This window comes from Gavialis gangeticus, unplaced genomic scaffold, assembly GCF_001723915.1.
Source record: "Gavialis gangeticus isolate Ggan-Ray unplaced genomic scaffold, GavGan_comp1, whole genome shotgun sequence".
Taxonomy (NCBI): domain Eukaryota; kingdom Metazoa; phylum Chordata; order Crocodylia; family Gavialidae; genus Gavialis; species Gavialis gangeticus.
Window position 1 is genome coordinate 2,965,243 of NW_017728992.1, and position 23,218 is coordinate 2,988,460.

Sequence of the window (23,218 nt, forward strand, 5' to 3'; positions counted from 1 at the left end):
GGCCTCCCGCATGATCCGGGGACAATAGGGCAGACCCTACAATGAAAGACTGCGGGACCTAAACCTGTTCAGCCTTCACAAGACAAGGCTGAGGGGGGACCTGGTAACTGTCTATAAACTCACTAGGGGGGACCAGAAGGGTTTAGGGGAGACACTGTTTCCCCCTGGCATAACAAGGAATAATGGACACAAGTTATTAGAGAGTAGGTTTAGATTAAACATCCACAAGAACTACTTCACAGTTAGGGCGGCTAGGAGCTGGAACCAACTTCCAAGGGAAGTGATGCTGGCTCCTACCCTGGGGATCTTTAAGAAGAGGCTTGATGCCTACCTGGCTGGACTCATTTGAGTCCAGTTTTTTCTCCCGCCCAGGCGGGGGGCCAGACTTGAAGATCTACAAGGTCCCTTCCGACCCTACTTCTATGATTCTATGACCAACTAAAAATCTCAAAAGCAGGGAAATATTAAGCAAAGGGAAGTTTCCCTTATCCCTTGTGTTGTTTAGAACATCACTGATAACACATTCCAACATTCTATACGTCTTCTACTTGAACTTCCAACAGATGCATCCAGAAATACATGTTTCAGCTTCATCAAACTCACGCTCTAGTGCAAAACTTGAATGGGCACTCCCAGGTACTCTCTTAACAGTCAGATGGGTTGATGCGATTACATATATTCTGTACATCTGAGAAGTTATTCCGCTTTGCCACTGTTGAGATTGTCATTAGTTTTTGTTTGTTTGACTTGGGGGGGAATTGTTCTACAGTGCAAGTTTCCCCTGAACTAAATTTAATTATTTAAATGCTAAATCTCTGTTATGATATGACACCATCATTTCTAAATATGGCTAATTTGTCTTTTTGTGCATTTCTTTGATCACACACCCACCCACATACACACACAGTCCATATATATATATAACCTATATATAACCAGGCCCAGTCCAGACTGTGGGCCTGGACACACAACATGGTCACATTTAAGTAACCTGCTTTTTATAGCAGTGAAAAGAAAGAAATGGACAAATGAAATATAGGCTTATACCACTGTAACTTGAATCTGGTGTAGAATTACCCATGCAAAAAACCATGGGGAAAACTACACTAGTACAAATTAACCTGGTTTAGGTCTTGTGTGTCTGTACACATCCTGGGGTTGCTCAATTCAAACAGCCTATTACCAGCTCCCCAGGCACCTAATGGCGAGGCAAGGCATTGTAGTAATGACTACTGCAATCGTTACTGTGGGAAAAGCTGGTCCCGTGTCTCCATTCCAAACGTAGTGCAACTCACATCAAAGTACAAAGACTCGAGTGATACTATTGTTAGCATGTCATGTGTTCTACAACTACAAATGCCAGACATGAGAGAGGATGGAAAGAAGAAAAAAGGACTGCCAATGCCTGTGATCACACTGGCGATGAACATTTTAGCAGTGTGTAATATAATGGTAGTATAATGCCATATATAGAAGTAGTAAAGTCAAAAGTTTACTGTAACCTAAAAGCCCAATAGGGCCAGTGTGGTTAAGGCACACCAATTTCTACAGCCAATGACATCCAAAGGAGAGATGTAGCTAGCAATCATGTTTGGCCACCTCTCACACCCTATTCCAGTTTACCACTGGTATGTGGGTTGACTGGGTACAGCCCTAAGCTTGCATCCAAAACAAGACTCAAATTCACAACTCCAAAGCAGTAGCAAGAGCCAATCATACACCAACACAAGTAGAAATACCAGACTGGAATATAAAGACGAAATGTTTTCAGACAGCTGAATTTTGGGGTATTTGGGTTTTAAAGACCATATATCCTTTGAAAAATGTAACAAACATAAAAGAAACTGGAATTCAAATTTCCCTAACATGTTTTTATAGTACTGAATTTACCAAACTTACAGAAACAACACCACTACACTATGAATTGATTGACTCAGAATTGACATTGCTGCATTATCAGAAACTCAGCTCTCAGATACAGGCTGTATCCACAAGAATGATAACACAATATTCTGGCATGGGGAAGCCAGCAGGAGACAGAAGAGAGCAGGGACTAGGCTTTGCTATTAGAAACAGCTTGCTATTTCTTTCTCTGAAAGCCACAGTGTTGTAACTATTCAACTCATGATGTTCAGTGTTCATACACAGAACGGCTTCATCACATTGTTTAGTGTGACTTTGTTTAGGACCTACCCTTCAAGCTACAATGTTCATCACCAGTGTGACCTACCCTACAAAGATAAGAATATTTTTTTACCAACAACTTAAGGAAAAGAGAAATTAGGCGATTATACTATCTGGCAACTTTAATGCAAGAGTTGGATGTAGTTTTAAGAACTGATCTGGTATCCTGAGCCAACGTGGAATTGGTAATATAAATGAAAGTGGCCAGTGAGTGTTAGAACTTTATGCAAATCAAAATCTGTTACCAACACCTACTTCATTGAGAAAATCACAAGACTGACATTGTGGAAACTTCCAAGATCAGGGCACTGACACCAATTAGATCTAGTACTGACCAGGCATAACCACCTGAAAGAAATCCTGCATATGAGATCTTACTACAGTGCTGACTGTGACACTGACAGAGTCTGCTGCAGAGTCAGAATCAAATGTCAAAAATATCCACTGTAGAAAACTTTCAGTTGTCCTCAGATAAACATCAGCTAACCTAAAGACATAGAAAAATGCAGACAATTCAATGAAGAAGTTGTACAAAAGAGACTGTGACAACTATAGTGATATTTCCCTGTTGAACACCATGAAAAAAACTAACTCATATCATGCTTCCTAGGCCACACTCTTAGTGAAGGAACCTATCCTGAAAGTCAGTGCGGTTTTTACTCAGGATGCTCCACCACTGATATGATATTTTCAGTCAAGCAACTGCAAGAGAACGGTAGAAAAAAACAAATACCACTGTATTTAGCCAGAGAAGATTCTGTGGGTAAATCTTTTATTAGACCAATCTTTTATTAGACCAATCTTTATTAGACCAATTCAAATAATTGGAAAATTCTTCTTAGCAAGCTTTCAGGCACAAACACCCTTCATCAGGCTGAGGAAGGATCTGCAGGTGGTCTGTGCTCTTCCTGGATGCAGTAGTAAAGCCACCAGAGGCCAGTATGTATGCAAGAAATGCAGTCAGTTAAAATGTAAATTGAGGTGGTCAGTAGGTGAGAGACAGGTAGGTGGTGGTGGCAAGGGTGAATGAATGTAGCTGTAGTCAAAGGATGAGAGACAGAAGGGCGGTGGGGAAGGGAATAAGAGTAGCTGGTAAAAAGTGGAGGGTTTACCTCGGGAGTCAGATGTTAGGCAGGTTCTAATCTGTCATAAATCCAATGTCTATATTTAGTCCATGATTTTTTGTATCCAGTAGATTGATGAAATGAAGTTCAAAGGCTCACCTGTGAAAGGTATTTTGTAAATTCCTTTTGAGGATTAGAACTGTGAGACTGGGGAGAGAGTGGTTTTCTTGTGAGAAATGTGCCCCCACAGGTAATTGGGTATTCTTGTCTTGGATAGATTTTTGGTGTGCGTTCATTCTGGTGAGCAGCTGTTGTTTCATTTCCCGCCAATTCTGCTTGCCATAGCTCAGACTGAGAAATTACACGAATGTGCCTCGATTTTCCTTATGTAACAAAGGATGTAAGAGACAAGGTATGAAACACCAATGACACACCAACCTCTTTCACAGTGTCTGTTTCACAGGATCTCCTAGGTGCTTATCATTGTTTTGCTGATTTAAACAAACAAGTTTGGCAGAGCAGAGTTTAAAATAGTCCTGACTGTAAGGTTTCAGTAAACAAATCTGAATCATATACATTTATTGTAGTATGTATTCTGCATATGGAACTCATTCAGACCCAGGCAAGAGACTGGACTCAGCTCTATTCTAAACATAACGCTAATTCATTTGAGGGTATTTAATATAATTATAACCTTTTTATTCACCATCTAGGGCTTGGTAGAGTTCTGGTTAACTGTAAAGTAAAATGAGTTTGTTGGTCTTCATCTAGTCCCAGAAGCCACAAATTGACTTTTCTTTTGGAAATAGAAACTCCACTTTGTAAGTGGAAAGAATTAAAAAGGAATTTATATGAAGTATAGTTCAGTTATTGGCAAAAAGAGAAGGTTATGAAAAGTAATTTTTTTTTTTTAGAGTGCAAGAATTGATATATTTAATTAAATCTAGGATGCCTTTTTGTAAATTTCTTGAAGTGTAAATATGAACTAAAATGGAGCTACTTAGTCATATTTACTGCATGGCCAGGTATTGTAATGGTTTTTACAGAGGTCATTATTATCCACTGACACTTCTGCAGTCACCCTACCAGATTTTGAAGAGCTTACACGTCATTTATTATAAAAAATAAATGTAGTTTTATGAGAAATAAAATGCAGTGTCATCACAGATAGTCTGCAGGGCACAAATCAATTTGGATACATGCATCAAACCTCTGTACAGCCTGGTTTTTAAATCACGGAGATTACAGCCCCCAGCCATCCAACAAAGGGGTTCTGCTGTTTCCCTACCCATATTGCTGAGGCACCCCAAGTCGATTCCCAGTTTGCATGGGCAGATCCCAGATTTATTGAAGGTGTGTGCAGCACAGCTCCCCTCAGACCATGGGGAGAATGGAGGCAAGCTGTAGCTAGAGCCCCTGGGTTGGTGGACACAGGGGAGCCAGAAAGGGAGAAGACACTGCTGTTGCCCTGAGCTGAGCCGGACATGGGGGCAAACCCAAAAGCTGATCCAGTTCTGCTCCAGTCAGGACCTGTAGGAAGCAGCTGTGCAGTGAGCCAGGCTCAGCCAGGGACAGCACTGGCAGCAAATTGGTTCTTTTTTCCAGCAGCTGGTCCCCCTAGCTGGCCATCCCCACCCAAGTGTCTCCTGCTGACCAAGAGCAGATGCTGAAAGGAAGAACCTGTGTGCCACTGATGCCATGGCCCTGGCCAAGCCTGACACCTTGCTCACCTGTTTCCTGTAGTCCACAGCTGGAGTGGAGAAGGAATAGCTCTGGGACCCTCCCACCCCTTGCCTGCATTAGCTGGGGACAAACAGCAGCAACAGTATGGGATGGGTTCCTATTTCCAGTGCTTACTCCTGGCCAGTGGAGAACATAGGGGAGCAGGAGGGAGCACGTGCAGGAAGAAGAAACCCATCCACTGCACATCAGTCTCCTGCCAAACCTGGTTCTCCTTGAGATAGGAGCAGTTTTAGGACCTCCCCTGAGCCCAGGTCAGCTGGGAACATCGGCAGCAGTGGAAGAGTGGTGCACCTTCCTGGAACTGTCTCTGCCAGCTTAATATTATGGACCACCAAAGGGGTTATGATACATAAAAGGTTGCAAACCAATGCCATGAACTTCAAGAATGTAGCAGTGGCCTACATTATCTTTGACTGACCTACATTAGTCTACTCCTTTGTAGTCAGTGGAGCTCTCCTGCTTTCCAACAGCTGAAAATCTGACCACTCAGCTTGCTTGAGTCACAATTCCTCTCAGACCACAAACTAATATGTTGCACATTCAAAGTGCATTCTAACTTAATAATCAGACATAAAGCCTGTAAAAGCCAAGGAAAGGACTCCATCAATCTCCACGACAGTAAGACTTTAAAATAGAGTCATTAATGATAGCTCATCCTACGAAAAGACAACACTTACAAAATGACAGTTTCTACCCTTGTTTTAGTTATAAGTAAATACTTTTTAAACAAGTAATTAAAAACTAGTATTTGTTTTTGAATATTTGTACAGTTAATAGGAACAATACATTGTTTTTATATGAAGAGGGATATAATCTATCCACAGGGGTAAACACTATAGCTCATTAGTAAATATTTACAGGAGCAGACACTCGCTTACCTGTTATAAGCAGTATATATATGACTACTCAGTTTTAAAATAATTTTCATCCAGCTTGCATATTGCAAAGTTTAAAATGACATCAGAATTGGGATGCCAGTTGTTCAGATGTGATATCACAATTACTAAAAGCACAAAACATTCTGAATTAATATTTACCTGCCCTCTCAAGGCTGATATGAAATTTCATTCATTAAAGTTTGAAAAGACAGGATGGAAGGTAGTATAAAAGTGTAACATTAACACTTCTTTGTGTGTTTTGTTTTGTATTTTAAGCTCTAAAGAGGCTCATGTGTAATTACATGCACTACAAAAATAATACCAACCAAACTTCAGTGGGTTTCTTTTTTTTTTTTTTTAAATTCCATGTTAGTGTCTTACACAACATGAAAAAATAGCTAGAAGAAGTTTACCACTAGGGAAAATCCAGTGTCATAATACCCATTTCTCTACTTTAACATTTAATTTTGTCGGGACAGCAAAAGAAAACTGGCTATAAACACAGCTATAAACTTTGTTTAGAGCTCAATCACATTTGCTAAAATTGTTGAAGGAGCCTTTTTTTTTTTAACCCACAATTATAAATTGTAACAAGAGAAAACGAAATCAATCTAGAAATCCAGAATTAGCAAAAAGATAAAACCAAAAAGGGTCAGAATACTGATAACCTGATTCAGAGGATTCCTGTTGACTTCTGTTGTATTTTCACAAGAGAACTAGGGTAGGCTTTCAAATGCTCAGTCAGAGTTTCAGCCCAATACTCTCTATAGATGTCCTCTCAAAATTGGAACAAGACCTCTTGAAACAGGATATATATAGCACAGGCCACTGCTAATCAAGGCTTTGATTTCTCTGATCCACAACTTCTTATTAGTTTACTGACGCTGAAATCTTAGGGCATTATAAAGATTATGATTTTTATTGCATTTCCCAAGATAACTACTGGAGATTTCACCATTTTAAGAGTCTCCCTAAGCTAATATAAATGTGGCTTGAGAAAAATCTTGAGAATTTTAAATCAGAAGGATTATTCCCAACAGAGGTTCTGGGGAGAGGTGGAGTCGGTCAGAAATGGTACTCCATACTGCATTGTTCCTTTGGTGAGTAACAACAGATTATGAGGAAGCGCTGTGGTTAATCCAGAGAAGTAGGTTGCGTGCAAATTTGTACCAAGGATCTCTCGTCCAACTGAACTGGAAAAATCAAACAGCAGAAAGAAAAGGAGATATTGTTTTAAAGTAAAATCATTAGTCACTTACACTGATTTATATTCTGCAGAATCTAATCTGGAAACCACTGGATTTGGAGCATCTGTGTTTCACAGCCTGGGTAAAGTAAATTTAAATAATCCTGAAAAGCTCAAAAAGGTATTTTTCTTGTAGCTCTTTGTAACCATTTCATGTTTCACACAAATTAAAAAGGAGCTGAATCAGATATCTCCAATCACATCTGGAAACAGCCCCAAGATACTGTGTGCGCTGTGCTAACTAGTACTCAAATTACGCGATTTAAAAGAAATGGCTGAAGAGCTCCTCAAACCCTGGCATACCTTTCTCATCTTTCTTTCTGTACAATCTCAGTTTACATCTAATAAACATGTAGTTTATTATCTTCATTTAAACCATGCCTTTTGCTAAGATATGGCAGGAACCATGGTGTATATCATGACTGCAAATCAATAATGGGCAATGCCCCTCTGCATCAAGATTGCAACAAATTAAGAGTGGAATTTGACATCTTTTCCCTTCCCACTAGGTTGAGAAGATATTTAATAAAGCATTCTCAGCTCACCTCTCTTGCTGTTCTGTTACTATCAGCATATGAACTTAAACCACAGCACTTCCGACAAATTCTCAAGGCACCTCTTTTGTTCCCTTTAAATTAAATCCGAATTGGTTGCACGTTTTACTGAGCTGCTAATGCTCTCCACATGTTCTGCCTTTCAAACTCAAAATGGTTTCTATTAGATATGTCTAACACTGAACAGAAATCTGTAAAATGTCCCTCAAAGAACCCAAAGAACCTCTTTGCTTTGAGACCTTCATTGGGCCAGTAAATCACAATTTACAGACCTAAATAAGAGGCTTGTTATGACATTCATGTTTTTCTGCATATTTTGGAGGTTCTATTACAATTAATACAAGGTGTAGTTTCTCTGAATATCATTTACTAAACTAAGAACCAATTTAGAGAACAGTTTCTGAACATCAGCAGGAAGTGCTTCATAGAGTCTACAACTGCTACTTTAGATCAACTGTCACTGCAGTGTAAACTGATAAATGCCAAACACACCAACAGTCAGAGAATTTTAAGCCAGCAAGGATAACCATGCAGAAGAAAAGAAATACTAACAGTATAATTTCATGCAGGACCTTAATTCATCCCTGTGGGAGATCCATTCTTATATTACATGCTCTCACACTACATTTTTATGTAACAACTTTTTCATTATTGTTTATCTACACTAATTTCTTTGTTGGATGGTACCAAATATCATTATGGACCTGGGGCTCAGTTTTATCCTAATATTTGAGCAGAACTGGGAAGGCCTTATGGCTTGGGAATTTCAGGGACAATTCTCCAAGGTTCTAAACCATTTTCACAAAAATAATTAGCAATGATATAACTCCATAAACCTCTAATCATTTAGAGTTTCCCCATCGGCATCATGATACAGATATGTGTCATAGAGGGATTTATGGACCTATCTTGGGGAGGATAAACCATGAGTAAGAATAAGCCGCATAGAAAATTTGAATGTGGTTTTAGGAGTAAGGGGGTGATTGGAAGTAAATTGCTCATATGGCACAGTGGTGGCAAAAGTCTGGACAATGGAATTTTCAGAAAACTGAATGATTTACAAAATGGAAATTGTCATGGACTTTTTGCTACTCCTGCTACAACATATTCCCTGACCTAAAGGGTGCTCTGACATTAAATTACTTAAAGTTTATAAAGTTCCAAATAAACATAAAGAATGATTATTTATTCCATAAGCAAAGAAAAGCAATACTTTCATATAATTGAAAGTGATTATTTCAAAAGAGGAAAGGAACTCTACATTGGTACAAAAGAATCTGCATTAATTTTAAGCTTTTTGACATTTTCATATATTCATAGATCTTAAGGCCGGAGGGGACCTAGGAAGATTCTTGCGTCCAGCCCCCTGCACCAAGCACAAAAGGTAACTGGGGGTCAGGTGACCCCAGCAAAGTGACTGTCTAGTCTCCTCTTGAAGATTTCCAGGGTAAGTGATTGCATCAACTCTAGAGGGAGCTTATTCCACAGTCTGGGCACCCTGACTGTGAGGAAGTTTTTCCTAATGTTGAGCCTGAATCAGTCTTCCAGGAGTTTGCGACCATTACTCCTGGTTTTCCCCTTGGGGCCCTGGCTCACCGATCCCTTGATGTACTCCCCTAGTGTAGCAGTAAGCTGCTACTAGGTCCCCTCTCAGCCTATAGGTGTGTTGGGGGTTGCTCGTCCCGAGATGAAGCACTTTACATTTCTTGATGTTGAACTTCATCAGATTCCGGTCCACCCAACTTGCTAGCCTGTCTAGGTCTGCCTGTATCTGTAGCCTATCTTCAAGCATGACCACGCTTCCCCATAACTTGGTATCATCCATGAACTTGGCCAGTGAGCTCTTCACCCCCACATCCAAATTGTTAATAAAGATATTGAAAAGTATCGGACCAAGCACAGACCCCTGTGAGACATTGCTGTCCACTTCTTGCCAGGATGACACAGATCAATTCACTATGACTCTCCGGGTCCTATCCTGCACAGCCAGTCTCTCAGCCACCTGATTGTCTCAGAGTTAAGTCGCACAATCCTCCAATTTTCTCGTGAGGACATCTTGAGTTACCAGATCAAAGGCCTTTTGGAAGTCTAGGTATACAATATCAACCTGTAACTGGAACATTGCTTTAAAATATCCTTAGTGAATTAGCACTGCTTCAGTCACAGATTTGTGGTCCTTCAAAACTACCACAGCTTGATTGAACATTGTAAGTGGATACACACATTCATAGTTTCATAGTTTCTAGGGTCGGAAGGGACCTGAGCAGATCATCTAATCCGACCCCCTGCCATGGCAGGAAAGAGTACTGGGGTCAAACGACCCCAGTAAGGTGGTCATCCAACCTCCTCTTAAAAACCCCCAGGGTGGGAGCCTGCACCACCTCACTTGGAAGCTGGTTCCAGACCCTAGCCACCCTGACCGTGAAGTAGCTCCTCCTGATGTCCAACTTAAACCTTCCCTCCGCCAGCTTGTGACCGTTGTTCCTGGTCACTCCTTGCGGCGCTCGGGGGAACAGGGACTCCCCCAGCGCCTGCTGATCCCCCCTAACCAGTTTATAACAGGCCACAAGATCCCCCCTCAGCCTTCTCTTTTGAAGGCTGAACAGGTTCAGGTCCCGCAACCTTTCCTCATAGGACCTACCCTGCTGTCCCTTGATCATATGAGTGGCCCTCCTCTGGACCCTCTCGATGCTGTCCACATCCCTCTTAAAGTGCGGCGCCCAGAACTGGACGCAGTACTCCAGCTGCGGCCTGACCAGTGCCGCATAGAGGGGGAGGATCACCTCCTTGGACCTGCTCGAGATGCATCTGTGGATGCACGACAAGGTGCAGTTGGCCTTCCTAGCCGCCTCCCCACATTGCCGACTCATGTTCATCTTGGAGTCAATAATGACTCCCAGATCCTTTTCCACCTCCGTGCTGACAAGAGGGGAGTTCCCCAGCCTGTATGTATGGTGCCGATTGTTCCTCCCCAGGTGCATCACCTTACACTTGTCTGTGTTAAACCCCATCCTATTCTCCTCCGCCCATCCTTGTAACCTATCTAGGTCCAACTGTAGCCTGTTGCTCCCCTCTATTGTGCCCACATCCCCCCACATCTTAGTGTCATCAGCAAACTTGAACAGGGTGCTTTGCACCCCCTCATCCAAATCACTGATGAAGATGTTGAACAGGGCGGGCCCAAGGACCGAGCCCTGTGGGACCCCACTTCCCACGTCCTTCCAGGTCGAGAAGGACCCATCCACTACCACCCTCTGGGTGCGACTCTCTAACCAGTTGGCGACCCATTGGACTGTATGGGTGTCTACGCCACAGTCCCCCAGCTTCCTAATGAGAATGGGGTGAGAGACAGTATCAAAAGCCTTCCTGAAGTCTAGGAAAACTATATCCACTGCCACCCCTGCATCCAATGATTTAGTGACCTGGTCGTAAAAGGCCACCAGGTTGGTCTGACAGGACCTGCCGCTGATGAACCCGTGCTGGTTGCCCCTGAGCATGCAGTTCCCTGCTGGCCCCTCCTGGATGTGTGCCAGAATAATTTTCTCGAACAGCTTGCCCAGGATCGAGGTAAGGCTGACTGGCCTGTAGTTCCCCGGGTCCTCTTTCCTCCCCTTTTTGAAGATGGGAACCACGTTGGCCCTCTTCCAGTCCTCCGGCACCTCTCCAGAGCACCACGAGTGTTCATAAAGCCATGCCAGGGGACTTGCAATGACCCCAGCCAGTTCCTTTAGGACTGTAGGGTGAAGATCATCCGGGCCAGCTGACTTAAAAACATCCAGCCCCTCCAGGAGCTCCCTAACTAAATCCTCACTCACCCTAGGCCCAGGTGAGCCTCCCCCGGGGCCTAGATATATCTAAATGGGCATAAACCTATTACTTCATGATTATACTATGCGTGTTAGCATCTAGAGGCTCTAGTCAGAGCCTGGCACACAATCATGCTAGGTACTATATTAAAATATGCTCATATAATGAAAATGCACCAAATAGCTTAACATCTCAGTATACATTGTGAAATAATACGTACAACAAACAAATGTGGGAATCGCAAAGTAATAGTGAGATCATTACTATAATGAAATCAGCAGAAGACACAACATACTAATTGCCTTGCCATTATCATTACAGAAAACTTTCACGGAAAATAGAACTCTTCTCCTATTTTGGTCAGTGAGTACTTGATTAATATCTCACCAACACTAAGGTCAGTGGTGTTGCTAGGGAAAGTAAACTGGCCTACAATTTAGTCCAAGAAATATTGGGAACTTAATCTTCTTAACAGGATTCCTAACAGTGTTTATGTTTCCGCTTTAAAGTCATATCCTTATTTACAGAGGAATTTATAAAGGCCTCAAATAATCCTTCTAAAATTTAAACATATGCATGCCCACAATAAAATTCTATTAAGGTACAAATCAATAAGATTTAGCCTAGAGAGCCATTACTCACTGTAAATGTCATTACATAAACCCAGCTCTAAAATTTGACTGATTTTGTAGGAAAAACGGCTCTAAAACTAGGTACATTAAGGACTGATCCTGCACCACTCATGTCAATGCCGATCTTGACATCAACTTTGATGGCTGAAAGACTGAGTCCACAATTCTGATTGTAATTATGCTTTTTAAACAAAAAATGTTTTAAATAAAAAGGTCTTTAGATAGAAAAACTTATTGGAAAGATCACAACTTGCCTGGAAACTTTTTAGTTTGCTTAAATGTTGTTTTGACAGACTTGAACCAGAATTATATAAAACATGAAAAACAACAGAAGAGTTGTAGTGGCAAAAAGTTATTTGTTCTTTCTTCCAGCAAGCCCTTAATTTGAGCTTGATATACAATGTAATAAGACCCCAAAATCAAAGAAAAATAATTAGGTGTTAAATTAGAAAAGAGGGGGAGAATATGTTGAAATTACATGCCCAGTATCTTATATTTGCTGACAATTTCAGTGATTAAAATAATAAAAAGCATTCCACCATATATAACCTCTTTCTACCTCCCTTTTAAGTAGCTGCTTTAGTGACTAGTTGGGACATAGAGGGCACGTAAAAAACCAAGATAATACGCTAATGCACAGCAGAATAAGCTACTGTGCATTAAGCATCACCTAAAAAGCATGCACTTGTGCTACAGCCTAATACACATTTATTTAGTACCTCATATTAGAAGTACTAAATGTAATGCGAATTAGGAAAAGCACATCAATGTACGTGTAGACACGCCTAGAATGTGTCTCCGTAAAACTCACAATAGATTAGCTTGCAGCCACTAAGTCCTTTAACAATAAAGCCCAATGAATTCCTAAGAGACTACAATCACCTAATACAGGAAATATATATTTAGACATAATAAGATTTATTTATTTATTTATTTATTTATTTAGACATTTTGACCATCTATGTCCAAAAATGGAAAAGAAAAATAACAGCTTTACAGAGAGGAAAAATGTTGGCCCAATTTATGCACGGGATATCTTCTATGAAGAAAGCAATTTCTTTGCTGTCAACTTTAACGCAAATGATGATTGGATGTGGAATCTTGATCACAGCTATGTGGCAACAGTGTTAAAGAGTACACAATGCTCTCTGATAAACATCCATAGCATGCTAGTGTTGACTTTGAACAGTCAGTTGCATTCTAACCGCAATCTTCTCCAAGCATATTGTGAGGAAAGACCATTGTAATTATAGCACATAGGTGGGAGGGAACCAAAGAAAATAGCTGAGGAAAGAAGTTTCTTATTCCATCAAACACCATCTCAGTTTGTTTAGTCCCTGGCCTCTACCCTGAAAAAGTAATACATCTTTCAACCGTAAAACCTAATGCTTATATTTTGAAACAAGGCATAACATGAAGATGATGTGGATGTATACACAAGATGAAAAATAATAACCATGGACAGTGAAACAACCCTTCACTTCAGTGACATCTGTAACTGACGCACATCATTCCTGAGTGATCCTTACACTCAAGGCCTTCAAATTCCCACCATTGTCTCAAAAAAATTTATTAAATCAACAGTACAATCAGACACAGACTGAATCAACATCTCAGATCTAAAAAATCCAAAAACTTTTACAGGGGTTGGATCTGAAATCTGATTGAAATCTTGCAGTTGGCTCTCATGCCTATTACAAACTAATCCAAAAACGCATACTCAAACACCTCCAAACACAGAAGTTGGAAATCTGGATCTAAATTTTGCAACCTGGATCCATTTTTGCTTAAAATTAAATTCATGATTTATAAATGAACATTATGACCACTGCTTTAGAACACATTTTCAAATAGAAACAGTTAACAAGTACATAATTAAATGCATACAAACAAGGGGCATTTGTACATGTCAATCAACTGTAAATGCAAGCAGATGCAAATGAGGTAATTGCATAAGCAAGCCCAGAATCTGATGCTTTAATTCCTAAACCAGTGCTTTCCAGCCAAATTAAAACCCTTACATGAAAAATATTTTTAAAATGCGACTCCAAGAAACATATGAAATATTCTCTTGTGCAAATGGTCCGCTCTGTTGAAGAAATTCCCATACCTAACCAGAACAAGCCTGTCTCCAAACTGTTTTTAATTTAATTCATATTTATACAATCATCCTAGACTTGGCATCCTTACTTCTTCTCTAATGGCAAAGCACATACGCTTAATAATGGTCTACTGTAGTTCTTCAGTCAACTAGTCTAGGGGAATCTGTTTCTGCATCATGCAGCCTCGAGACAGATCTCAAGAGGAGGCATTTAAGGAATTCTGTAGGTTGTTTATGCGCCGTTCAGATTCTCAGAAAGGCTATTTCAAAATGTGACCTGAGATTAAGAAAAAAGTTTAGCAGTATTCAAAGTCTGACTTCATAAACTCTGACATTAAAAATCTCAGAAAGAAAATGAATCGGTACTCAGCATTCACCTTTAAAAAGGAGGACCTTTAAACCACATATGTCCCTAGTTCTGCTGTCCCCCAAATCAACCCCAGCACAAACATTAAAGTGCCAAAATTACCCAATACTGAAGAGATAAACTAAAGGAGAAAAAAAAATAGCTAGGGAGTATATTCTTTTTATGGGCTCACACCATCTTTACTATCTTTGCACATGACACCACCAGGACATTCCAGCCATTTGTAGTAGCTTCTGCCACTTGGGTTTGTAACTTGGGGGTACAATAAACCATAAGATGAGTATACGCCAATAGTGTGCAGTTAGTGATAAGAAGCCAACAGCATATTAGGTTCTATGAACAGGATTGTCACTTCCAAATCAAGAGAAATAATTATTCTGCTCTATTCAGCACTGGTGAGGCCTCACTTGGAGTACTGTGTTCAGTTTGGGCCTCAAACTTCAAGAAGGATGTGGACAGATTGAAGCAAGTCTAGCACAAGGCAACAAACATGATTTCAGGGCCTGGGAAGCAATACTTATGAGGAAAGGCTGATAGAACTAGAGTCATATAGTCTGGAGGAGAGAAGACTAAGGAGGGATTGCATAACAGTCTTCAAATACCTGAAAAAAATTACAGGGAGAATGGAGATGGGGCTTTTCTCTTTGGCCACTGGGGACAGGATTAGGAGCAATGACCTCCAGCTGCAGCAGGGGAAACTGACATTCAAAATTAGAAGGAATTTTTGGACTATGAGGGTGGTCAAGTATAGGAACAGGATATGTACAGAAATTGTGAAATCTCCTTCAAAAGCAGGCTGGATACACACTTGGTAGGGGTTGCCTTGAGCAGAGGGCTAGACTAGATGGCCTTGTGAGGTTCCTTCCAGACCTACATTTCTATGATCCTAAGTGAGGTACTGTACAGTGAGCTGGACAGAAATCTTCACTGCAATGCACCTACTCTGCCACACATGCAATGGCAAAGGAACCACCCCTTATGCAATTCTGGCACCATGAGATCACTTAGGTACACCTGAACTACATTTTAATATTAGTTCTGTTTAGCTTTTCTCACAGCAGCAATATTCTAATCAGAATTCCTTTCAAATCAATGACATAATAATGACAATGTGCACGACCAAGATTTGCAAGATTCTGAGCATTAAATATTACGTGCTATTAAAACACAGGAATTGCTGTCACTAGCAATTTCTCTGGTCTGTCTTGACTCAGCATACATCATTTGCTTTAAGTGTCTTCACACCACATCATTAATGTCACTCCCAGCTTACAGTGACAGATACCAAAAGCTTCATTATGTTTCTTAATAAATAAATTATGAAAACTGACATACAGAAAAAGAAGAAAATGCCAACATTTGTCACTTTCCCATCCCTAAAAAAGGCCAAATTTTCTTTACTTTGCAAAGACAGGTGACAATGATATGATCCTTTATCCCACCTTTCAACAAAACAAGCTTAATTAATATTCTGGTAAAACTCATTTCCTAGACTACTCTCTCTCTCTTATTGGCCATCCATCCTGGTAAGTGTATGGAATGTCACTTACCAATGCAGGCATGGACTCTCACGGAGAGCTGGGTTCTCAGAATTATACTGTGCTTCTTACCCCTCCTAGGGGAAAAAAAAAAAAAGGAAAATATTCATGCCAAGCATTCAAAACAGTGAAGAGTAGACCCTTAACACTCAAGGTCATTTAACACGATTATTCAAGAATCTCACATTAATGATGTGAGATTACAAGCAGTGAAGTGTTTCAACCTTCATAAAAATATTTCATAACTATTCCTTTCATTGTTAAGCATTTCAGGAAAAGATAACATTAAATTATCTTAATTCTGTCCACATGCTCTTTCATACCCATTTTGATAAGTACTTAATTATATGGCCAGTTACTATTCCCATATCAATAAAATGCATCTTTTTTCCCCACAAGCTAAAGCCCATTTCATCTAGGTATTATTCCACATCAAAATGAAGAACCATAATACGTCTGGATGTCATAGTCCTTTTGTGATTATTGAGCAGAATGGAACAGGGTTGTGGTTAGTGACATAGGTACCTAAAAGTGCCACTCAGACATCCAAGAGAAATAATGGGATCTAGACCTCAGGGAGCTATTTCTATCCCTAGCTGCCTACATATAAACACAGGGCAATTTGCAATGGATCATGACTTTAACCAGATCAAAACCATGTTTCACCAGGGAATACTGTGATTCTTCTCTTTGACACAGGCTACTACCATACCTTATATCATGTTTTTTTATCCACAGTTATTTCAGAAAAAGAGCAAGTTTTGCTTATTTTTAATAACAAGGAAGAAATCGCTCTCCTAGAAAGTCTGCCAGGAAAAACACACACACACACACACACACGTGTGTGCGTGTATACACGCATATACATATTATATATATAATATTTTTCCTGGCAAACTTTCTAAGAGAGTAATTCCTTCCTCGTTATAAAAATAAGCAAAGGTTCCTTTTTTCTGAAAGAACTGTGGATTAAAAAAAAAACTGATACAAGGTATGGTTGTAGCCTGTATCAAAGAGAAGAATCACAGTATTGCCTGGTAAATATATATACATATATTTAACAGGCTATATATACATATATATCTATAGAGAGAGAGACAGACACACAGACCTGAAATCACTAGGCCTAGGAAAAATCAGAAATATATAAGTGACTGAGAAGACGGGTTAGAATGGAATTGTTTATATACTCATAGCTAAGGTACACTGCCACTCTTGTAATGATTTCTCATAGATTTAAATCAAACCTTTATATTCCATTGCCTATCACATGCACATTTTACAGTGGTATACAATGAAATTTTACAATGTAGAAAAACTTGTCTAAGACTGTTTTTGCTCTGCAGGTCTTCTGAAATGCCAAGCACTGACATACTATTCACCCACATCTGTTCTGTATAGCAAAGATTTTAAGCCCATTTTTTCTGGAGAAGTTCCAATTTCTGTACTATCTGCCTACCTAAATTCCTCCTGCAGTTTCCAGTGAACATAATAACCTTCAGCACTTTGTCTCTTGTAAATTATGTACAGCCGTCCCTTTCTACCACAGAGGCAAAATAACTCTCACAGAATATCTAATTTGCAAAATTCTTCAGCACAGTTGGAAATTAAAGATGGCAAATAGATGGTTAAATTAGTAACATTTACTGGCATGTTTTATTCATATCACTGTGCCGTGCTCTTCTTATAGCATATACTTGGATTATGGATCTCAGAAATTTAAAAACTCACCTTCTAAGCTCCATTTTTTGCATTGCTATCACTGACAAAACAGGGGTGGGAGGAGTGGGAGAGAACTAACCCACAAAAAAAAGATACTAAGACGGTTCAGTGTTTAGGGTGCTTGCTTGGGACTAGAAGGACCTAATTTCGCTTCCTCATTATCACAGATATCCTGTGTTACCTTGGACATATCACCTACTGTCAGATCTACAAAGGTACTTAAGTCTAAATATCTTTGCGGACATGAGATCAATATTGCCGTGTCTCAGATCTTCCATCTGAAGGGCATAAAAGCATGTCCTCTGTCCATACCACCTGGTCTCGTGAAGATAAAGATTGCAAGCCACTCAGAAAATGTAATGGGTGGTAGGTAAGAATCTAAAACAGAAAGGGCAGTAAAAACAAACAAACAGTGAATTCAGATAATAAACATTTAAGTGATTTACGAACATTATTATACTGTAAGTGGTATCTTTTCTTTCTAGGAAATATACTGTTTAAAAAAAGGTCCATTCTAAAATTTAGTATCTTTCACTGCCAGAATACACAATCCCAAACAATAAAAAGAGGTTGAAATGTGGCAACCAGTGGCCATAAAGCTGACAAAAAATAATTTTAAAAATAAAATGTTCTATTTAAATAGAGATTATTAACGCATAAGAGAAAGATCCAAAAAAAAATGTAAATTGCTATGGAAAGGAATGCATAGGCTATCCTGGTTGCCTTATCCTGCAAGCCATACAATGGCAGTGAGAAGAAATGAGTCGTCAGGTTAATTTAACTGCTGCCAGCCACATTGGTGACAGCAGCACAGATAAAGCTATTTGCTTTCTGCTGTTTCAACAGGAAACAATAATTCCATTCTTCATTCCACTAATACTGGACATCTTAGAAATACTCAGAAATAAGAAAGGCACTTTTTGCCTATGCACAAATAGTCCACCCACGTGCCAGCTGATCATTTTCCTCTCAGTTCTGATTAATCACTTGATATCAATTCCCAGTCAATTCTGCTCTCCTCAGACAGTACTTATTCAACATCTTTCCTAGCTACCTAGGAGGATCAACTATTTAACAAATATGAGCATGACGGTATTAAAGGAAAGGGAGGATGCAACAAAGGGATCTTATTAAAGAGAAGTATTTAATGTTGAACGTGAATGTAAACATATAGCACTACATCCGCAAAGTCAGTGACATAAGAATGAACGGAGTCTAGTTTGGTTTGCAAAGATAACTTACAGAATCTTTATTAAAGTGTTAATGCATGAGGCAGATAGAATGCCACCTGATTTTCAGATCTGGTTATAGGATGACAATACCGTCTTTTTCGGGGGGGTTTTGGTGGGGCAGTGGGGGGGGAGGAAGTGGAGAAGGGAGGAGTAGGGGAGTGTTTGTCACTGAGACAAAAAAAGAGAGAATGACCACAGTCATTTTTAAAAAGACTTACACTTCAAGTTATAACCCCATTTACAACAATTAGCTGGTGCTAATTAGATAATTCAGTGAATGGATCATCATCTGATGAACTGTATTGTGTCTTCATTCTTCTGAAATACAACAGAGTAAATACCAGAGTTCACTGATGACATTTACCTTGCTGAAGAATTTCAAGATGTACTCATGAAAATAATGATAGCAGAGTTATAAGATAATGCTTTGGCATAGAGAAAATCTAACTGAAAAATTTAACACAATTTCAGAATTGTGTAATATATAATTATATCCATTTGCCTGCTCTGTGCGACAGTATTCCTTAACCCTTTTGCTAATTAATGATCAAGTTTAAATAAAGAATATCTCTCCATAACCTTTTTTTTTACTTCTACTAGGATCATGCAGTGGAAAAATTAAACTCAGTTCTGAAATAACAATCATGTCCCCAGAAAAGCAACTGCATAAACATTGGACAGTGACTATATTGCAATGCCCAACAGAAGGTGAAATAAGGGCTTTATCCAGGACAAACAAATATATTTTGGTATATGTATATTACAGAAACAGTAAAAGGCAAGCAGAAAACTACAAGCAAACCAAACTCCTTTTCCCATAAATGTTTTCTTTCAAATGTGCACCAATGAGAAACTTTACTCCATTAACCCTAGTGCATACTGAGTATGTCATAATTACACATGAAAGGGGTTTCATTTAATCCTCATTTACACATTGGGGTCAATTCAAATTAAACAGTATGCTCCTTTTTTAGGAACAACATAATTGAGGAGTTGATTTTTAATGGACACATGCTACTAGTGTAATAACAAAAGCAGCATTGTATCCAATATGTATTCATGATCTGAAGCCAAGAAATATAATGGATGATCTTCCTACACTGTTCCGTGACCAACTGCATAATTAAAGACTTTTTGACCTCCTGAGTCCTTCAGTTCACAGCCAACACTGACTGGAATCCATAGGAGGGAAAAAGATACTGAACAGTTCTTCAGGTTTGAGACTTATGGACAAACCTTGTACGAACAGTATTATTACCCTTTCAGTGCAAGGCATGGGTCTGAGGAAGAGAAAAGTGACACTATAAGTATTCGACAGAACTGTTAACCCTTTCTTATAATAGTGAATGGAACAGTATCAGTTCAGGGCTGTTAGAAATCCTAAACACCTTGTCATCAAAAGAAAAGGTACATTTAAGTATGTACAATTGTCAGCATGTCCATAACTTTAGGTGCATGAATAATGTCACAGACTTCGATGGGTCTAGCCCTATCAGCATTCTTAAACCTATATGCACTTCAGCTTTTTGCTGGATCTGGGTCTTAGCATGAAAGGATGATCTACCTCGACCAAGGGTGTTTATAAGACTAGTGTAATTACAAAAGCAACATTGTAATCAGTTACTTGGACAATAGGCAACTTTGCTAGGAAAGTCTAATGCAGACACAAACTATTTGCCTCAGAGGTACTAAACTGTAAAAAAAAAAAAAAGAAAAAAACAACCCTATAAAACATAACCTTCAGAGAATGTTTCAGCATGGTAATGGCATCCCATCCTCTGGTATAATTTTTACACTGCTATTGGCAGAAGACAAATGAAATTAGAAGATGGGGGATGTAATGAATGACCAATAAGCAAGTGACAGGTCACAAAATGAACACAACCTGGGATAAAAGGGGAAGAGGTTTCAGGGTTAAGGTGAATCCTGAGCCAAACAGTGCAAAATAGACCAGGGATAAGATTCCAATCAGTTTCAACCCCTTTATGCTAAGTAAAAAGGGCCCTAAAAGCTTAGGGTGGTTTTCCTAACAAATGTAGACAGCCCTAAGGCCATCATCCAAGGATCCCCTTGCAAGCCCTGGTCTTCCTAAGTGTGGGAAGGCATGATAGCAGAATGCCATTGCATGCAGTCCTACAGATTCAAAACAGTGCTGCAGCTACTAGTCCAGCTCCCAGAGTGTGATATAATTGAGACATCTGTGTAAGTGAGGAACAGACAGCCCCTAGAACTGCCCAGTACCACAGGGGTACTCTGGTCACTTAAAGCTACTACAGGCCTTTTCCCTGTGTTGGTGTTGTGGGATTGTGTGTTCTCTGGTGCCCTTAGTATAGTACCATAAAATCTTGAACTGACCACAATTAAAAAGGAATAATTTAAAATGTATGTTTTCTCCCCAACATAAACTAGCACCTGCCTATGAAATGAAGAGACATCATCCAGAAAAAACAACTTACACACGTGGAAAATGAAATCCCATCAGGCGATGTGGTTCCTTATCTAAATATAATGTTTGTGCTTTTCTCACCATTAAATCAGTGCAACTAGAAAAGCAACTGTTCATATTCCTTTCCTAGGAATTTTGAAGCAGAGATATTTACACTGCTACTCCTTGGACTTTATGAAGCGCAGCCCTTTCAAAGGTACTGCTGGTCTAAGTGATGGGTACCAGCTAAGCAAGACTGCATCACAGCAAGGCTAAGAACAGACATTCAAAACGCCTGAGCCTGAAGTGATCCAATCTTTGCAGGTTAATCTAACCTGCAGAGAGTGAACTGGTTTGCAAGTGGATTAGATGTTAGGCACATGCCTGCAGTGGCTCAAGCCAGAAGCTGGGGGGCGCTAGAGCACACCTGCTAGCCATGGTCAAAGGGGAGGGAAGAGAGACACCCTCCAAGGCTCACTCCTCCCTGCTGTAGCAGAGGGGGCATGGCCAGGCCCCAGTCAGGGACTCACATGGTAGAGGAGGTAGGCAGCTGCTGCCAGCCTGAGGAGTGGGGGTGAGGAAAAAGTCCTCTCTCTGAAGCAAGCAAGTATTGAATGCAGCAATTTGCAGCCTCAAGCATGCATCAGGGAACCACCAAAAATCTTTGCCTAAGGTAAAATACAGCCCAGTAAAATACAGCATACACAACTTAGTCTAACTTAAAATGTAAGCCAGGAAGACAAGAAAAAGCCTTGCATAAATCTTACATAATCCTGAGGGCAGGGTATCTCCTTACAGTCAAAAGGAATCAGAGCTTGTGGTAGAGGTGACATCTTTTATTAGACCAATTAGATTTTTGTCCAAAAAAAAAAATTTGTTTTTGATTAATCCGCCTGTGGGACAGGGTGCTCTGGAAGTGCAAGCAGTGAGGGGGTTTATTCCAACCTCCTTTTCCTGTCTCACCAGCTGGGACTGCAACCAGGGTCTGCTGGGCAGGGCAGGGCAGAGCAGCCCTTGCCAGTGTCCCTCACCCCACCTCCCTCTCCCAGCCCCACTGTGGAATAAACCCCCTCACTGACTGGCTGTCTGCAAGCTGTGGAGACTGCAGCGAAACCCTGGGGTGGGGGGCAAGGGGCAGAGAGGGAGGAATTAACTCCCTCCTTGCCTGGCTCCAGGCCAGCCACAGAGGTGCAGCCAGGCTAGCAAACATCAGCTGCAGTCTGAGGGGATGGAAGAAGGAATTAACCCCCTTTCTGTCCCTTTGCCTCAGAAGCCATAGCAGGATAATTCTGGCCATGCCCCACTGCTGCCCCAGCTACAGAGCAGAATGGAAGGGCCAGCGCTACTGTGGAGCAGAGAGCCCTGCCCAGCCCAGAGAGCATGCTGGGATGCTGGGGGAGTCTGGTTCACCTTAAACCAGCAAGGGGTCTGGGATAGACACTGCATAAACCGGTTTGACCCAGATCAGTTAAGTCTGATACTACATTCAACCAGGTTTATCTCAAACCTGTGTCAGCCATTTTCAAACTGGTTTATGTGCACTGAACATCTGTTCTGTTACAGGTTTAAACCAGTTTCTGATCACTTAAACCAGTTTATGTGTAGCTTCTATCCCTAGCCCTAGAGTTAAAATGAAAACAAAAGCAGCTCCATTAAGACATTTCCAGACATCAGGGGTGACTGGTGCCTCCTGAGTCTGGGGAGGCACAATTTGTGTTCAGGCCC

General features: G+C 40.3%; 1 protein-coding gene across 3 annotated transcripts in view; it reads right to left on the reverse strand.

Moving 5' to 3' along the window:
* FHOD3 (formin homology 2 domain containing 3) overlaps nt 1–23,218 on the reverse strand; it is a 783,635-nt gene that overhangs the window by 657,903 nt on the left and 102,514 nt on the right. For all 3 annotated transcript variants that reach the window (XM_019520693.1, XM_019520685.1, XM_019520696.1), the window contains exon 3: nt 16,127–16,191. In XM_019520693.1, the coding sequence (XP_019376238.1) occupies nt 16,127–16,191 (65 nt within the window). The remainder of the gene's footprint in view (nt 1–16,126; nt 16,192–23,218) is intronic.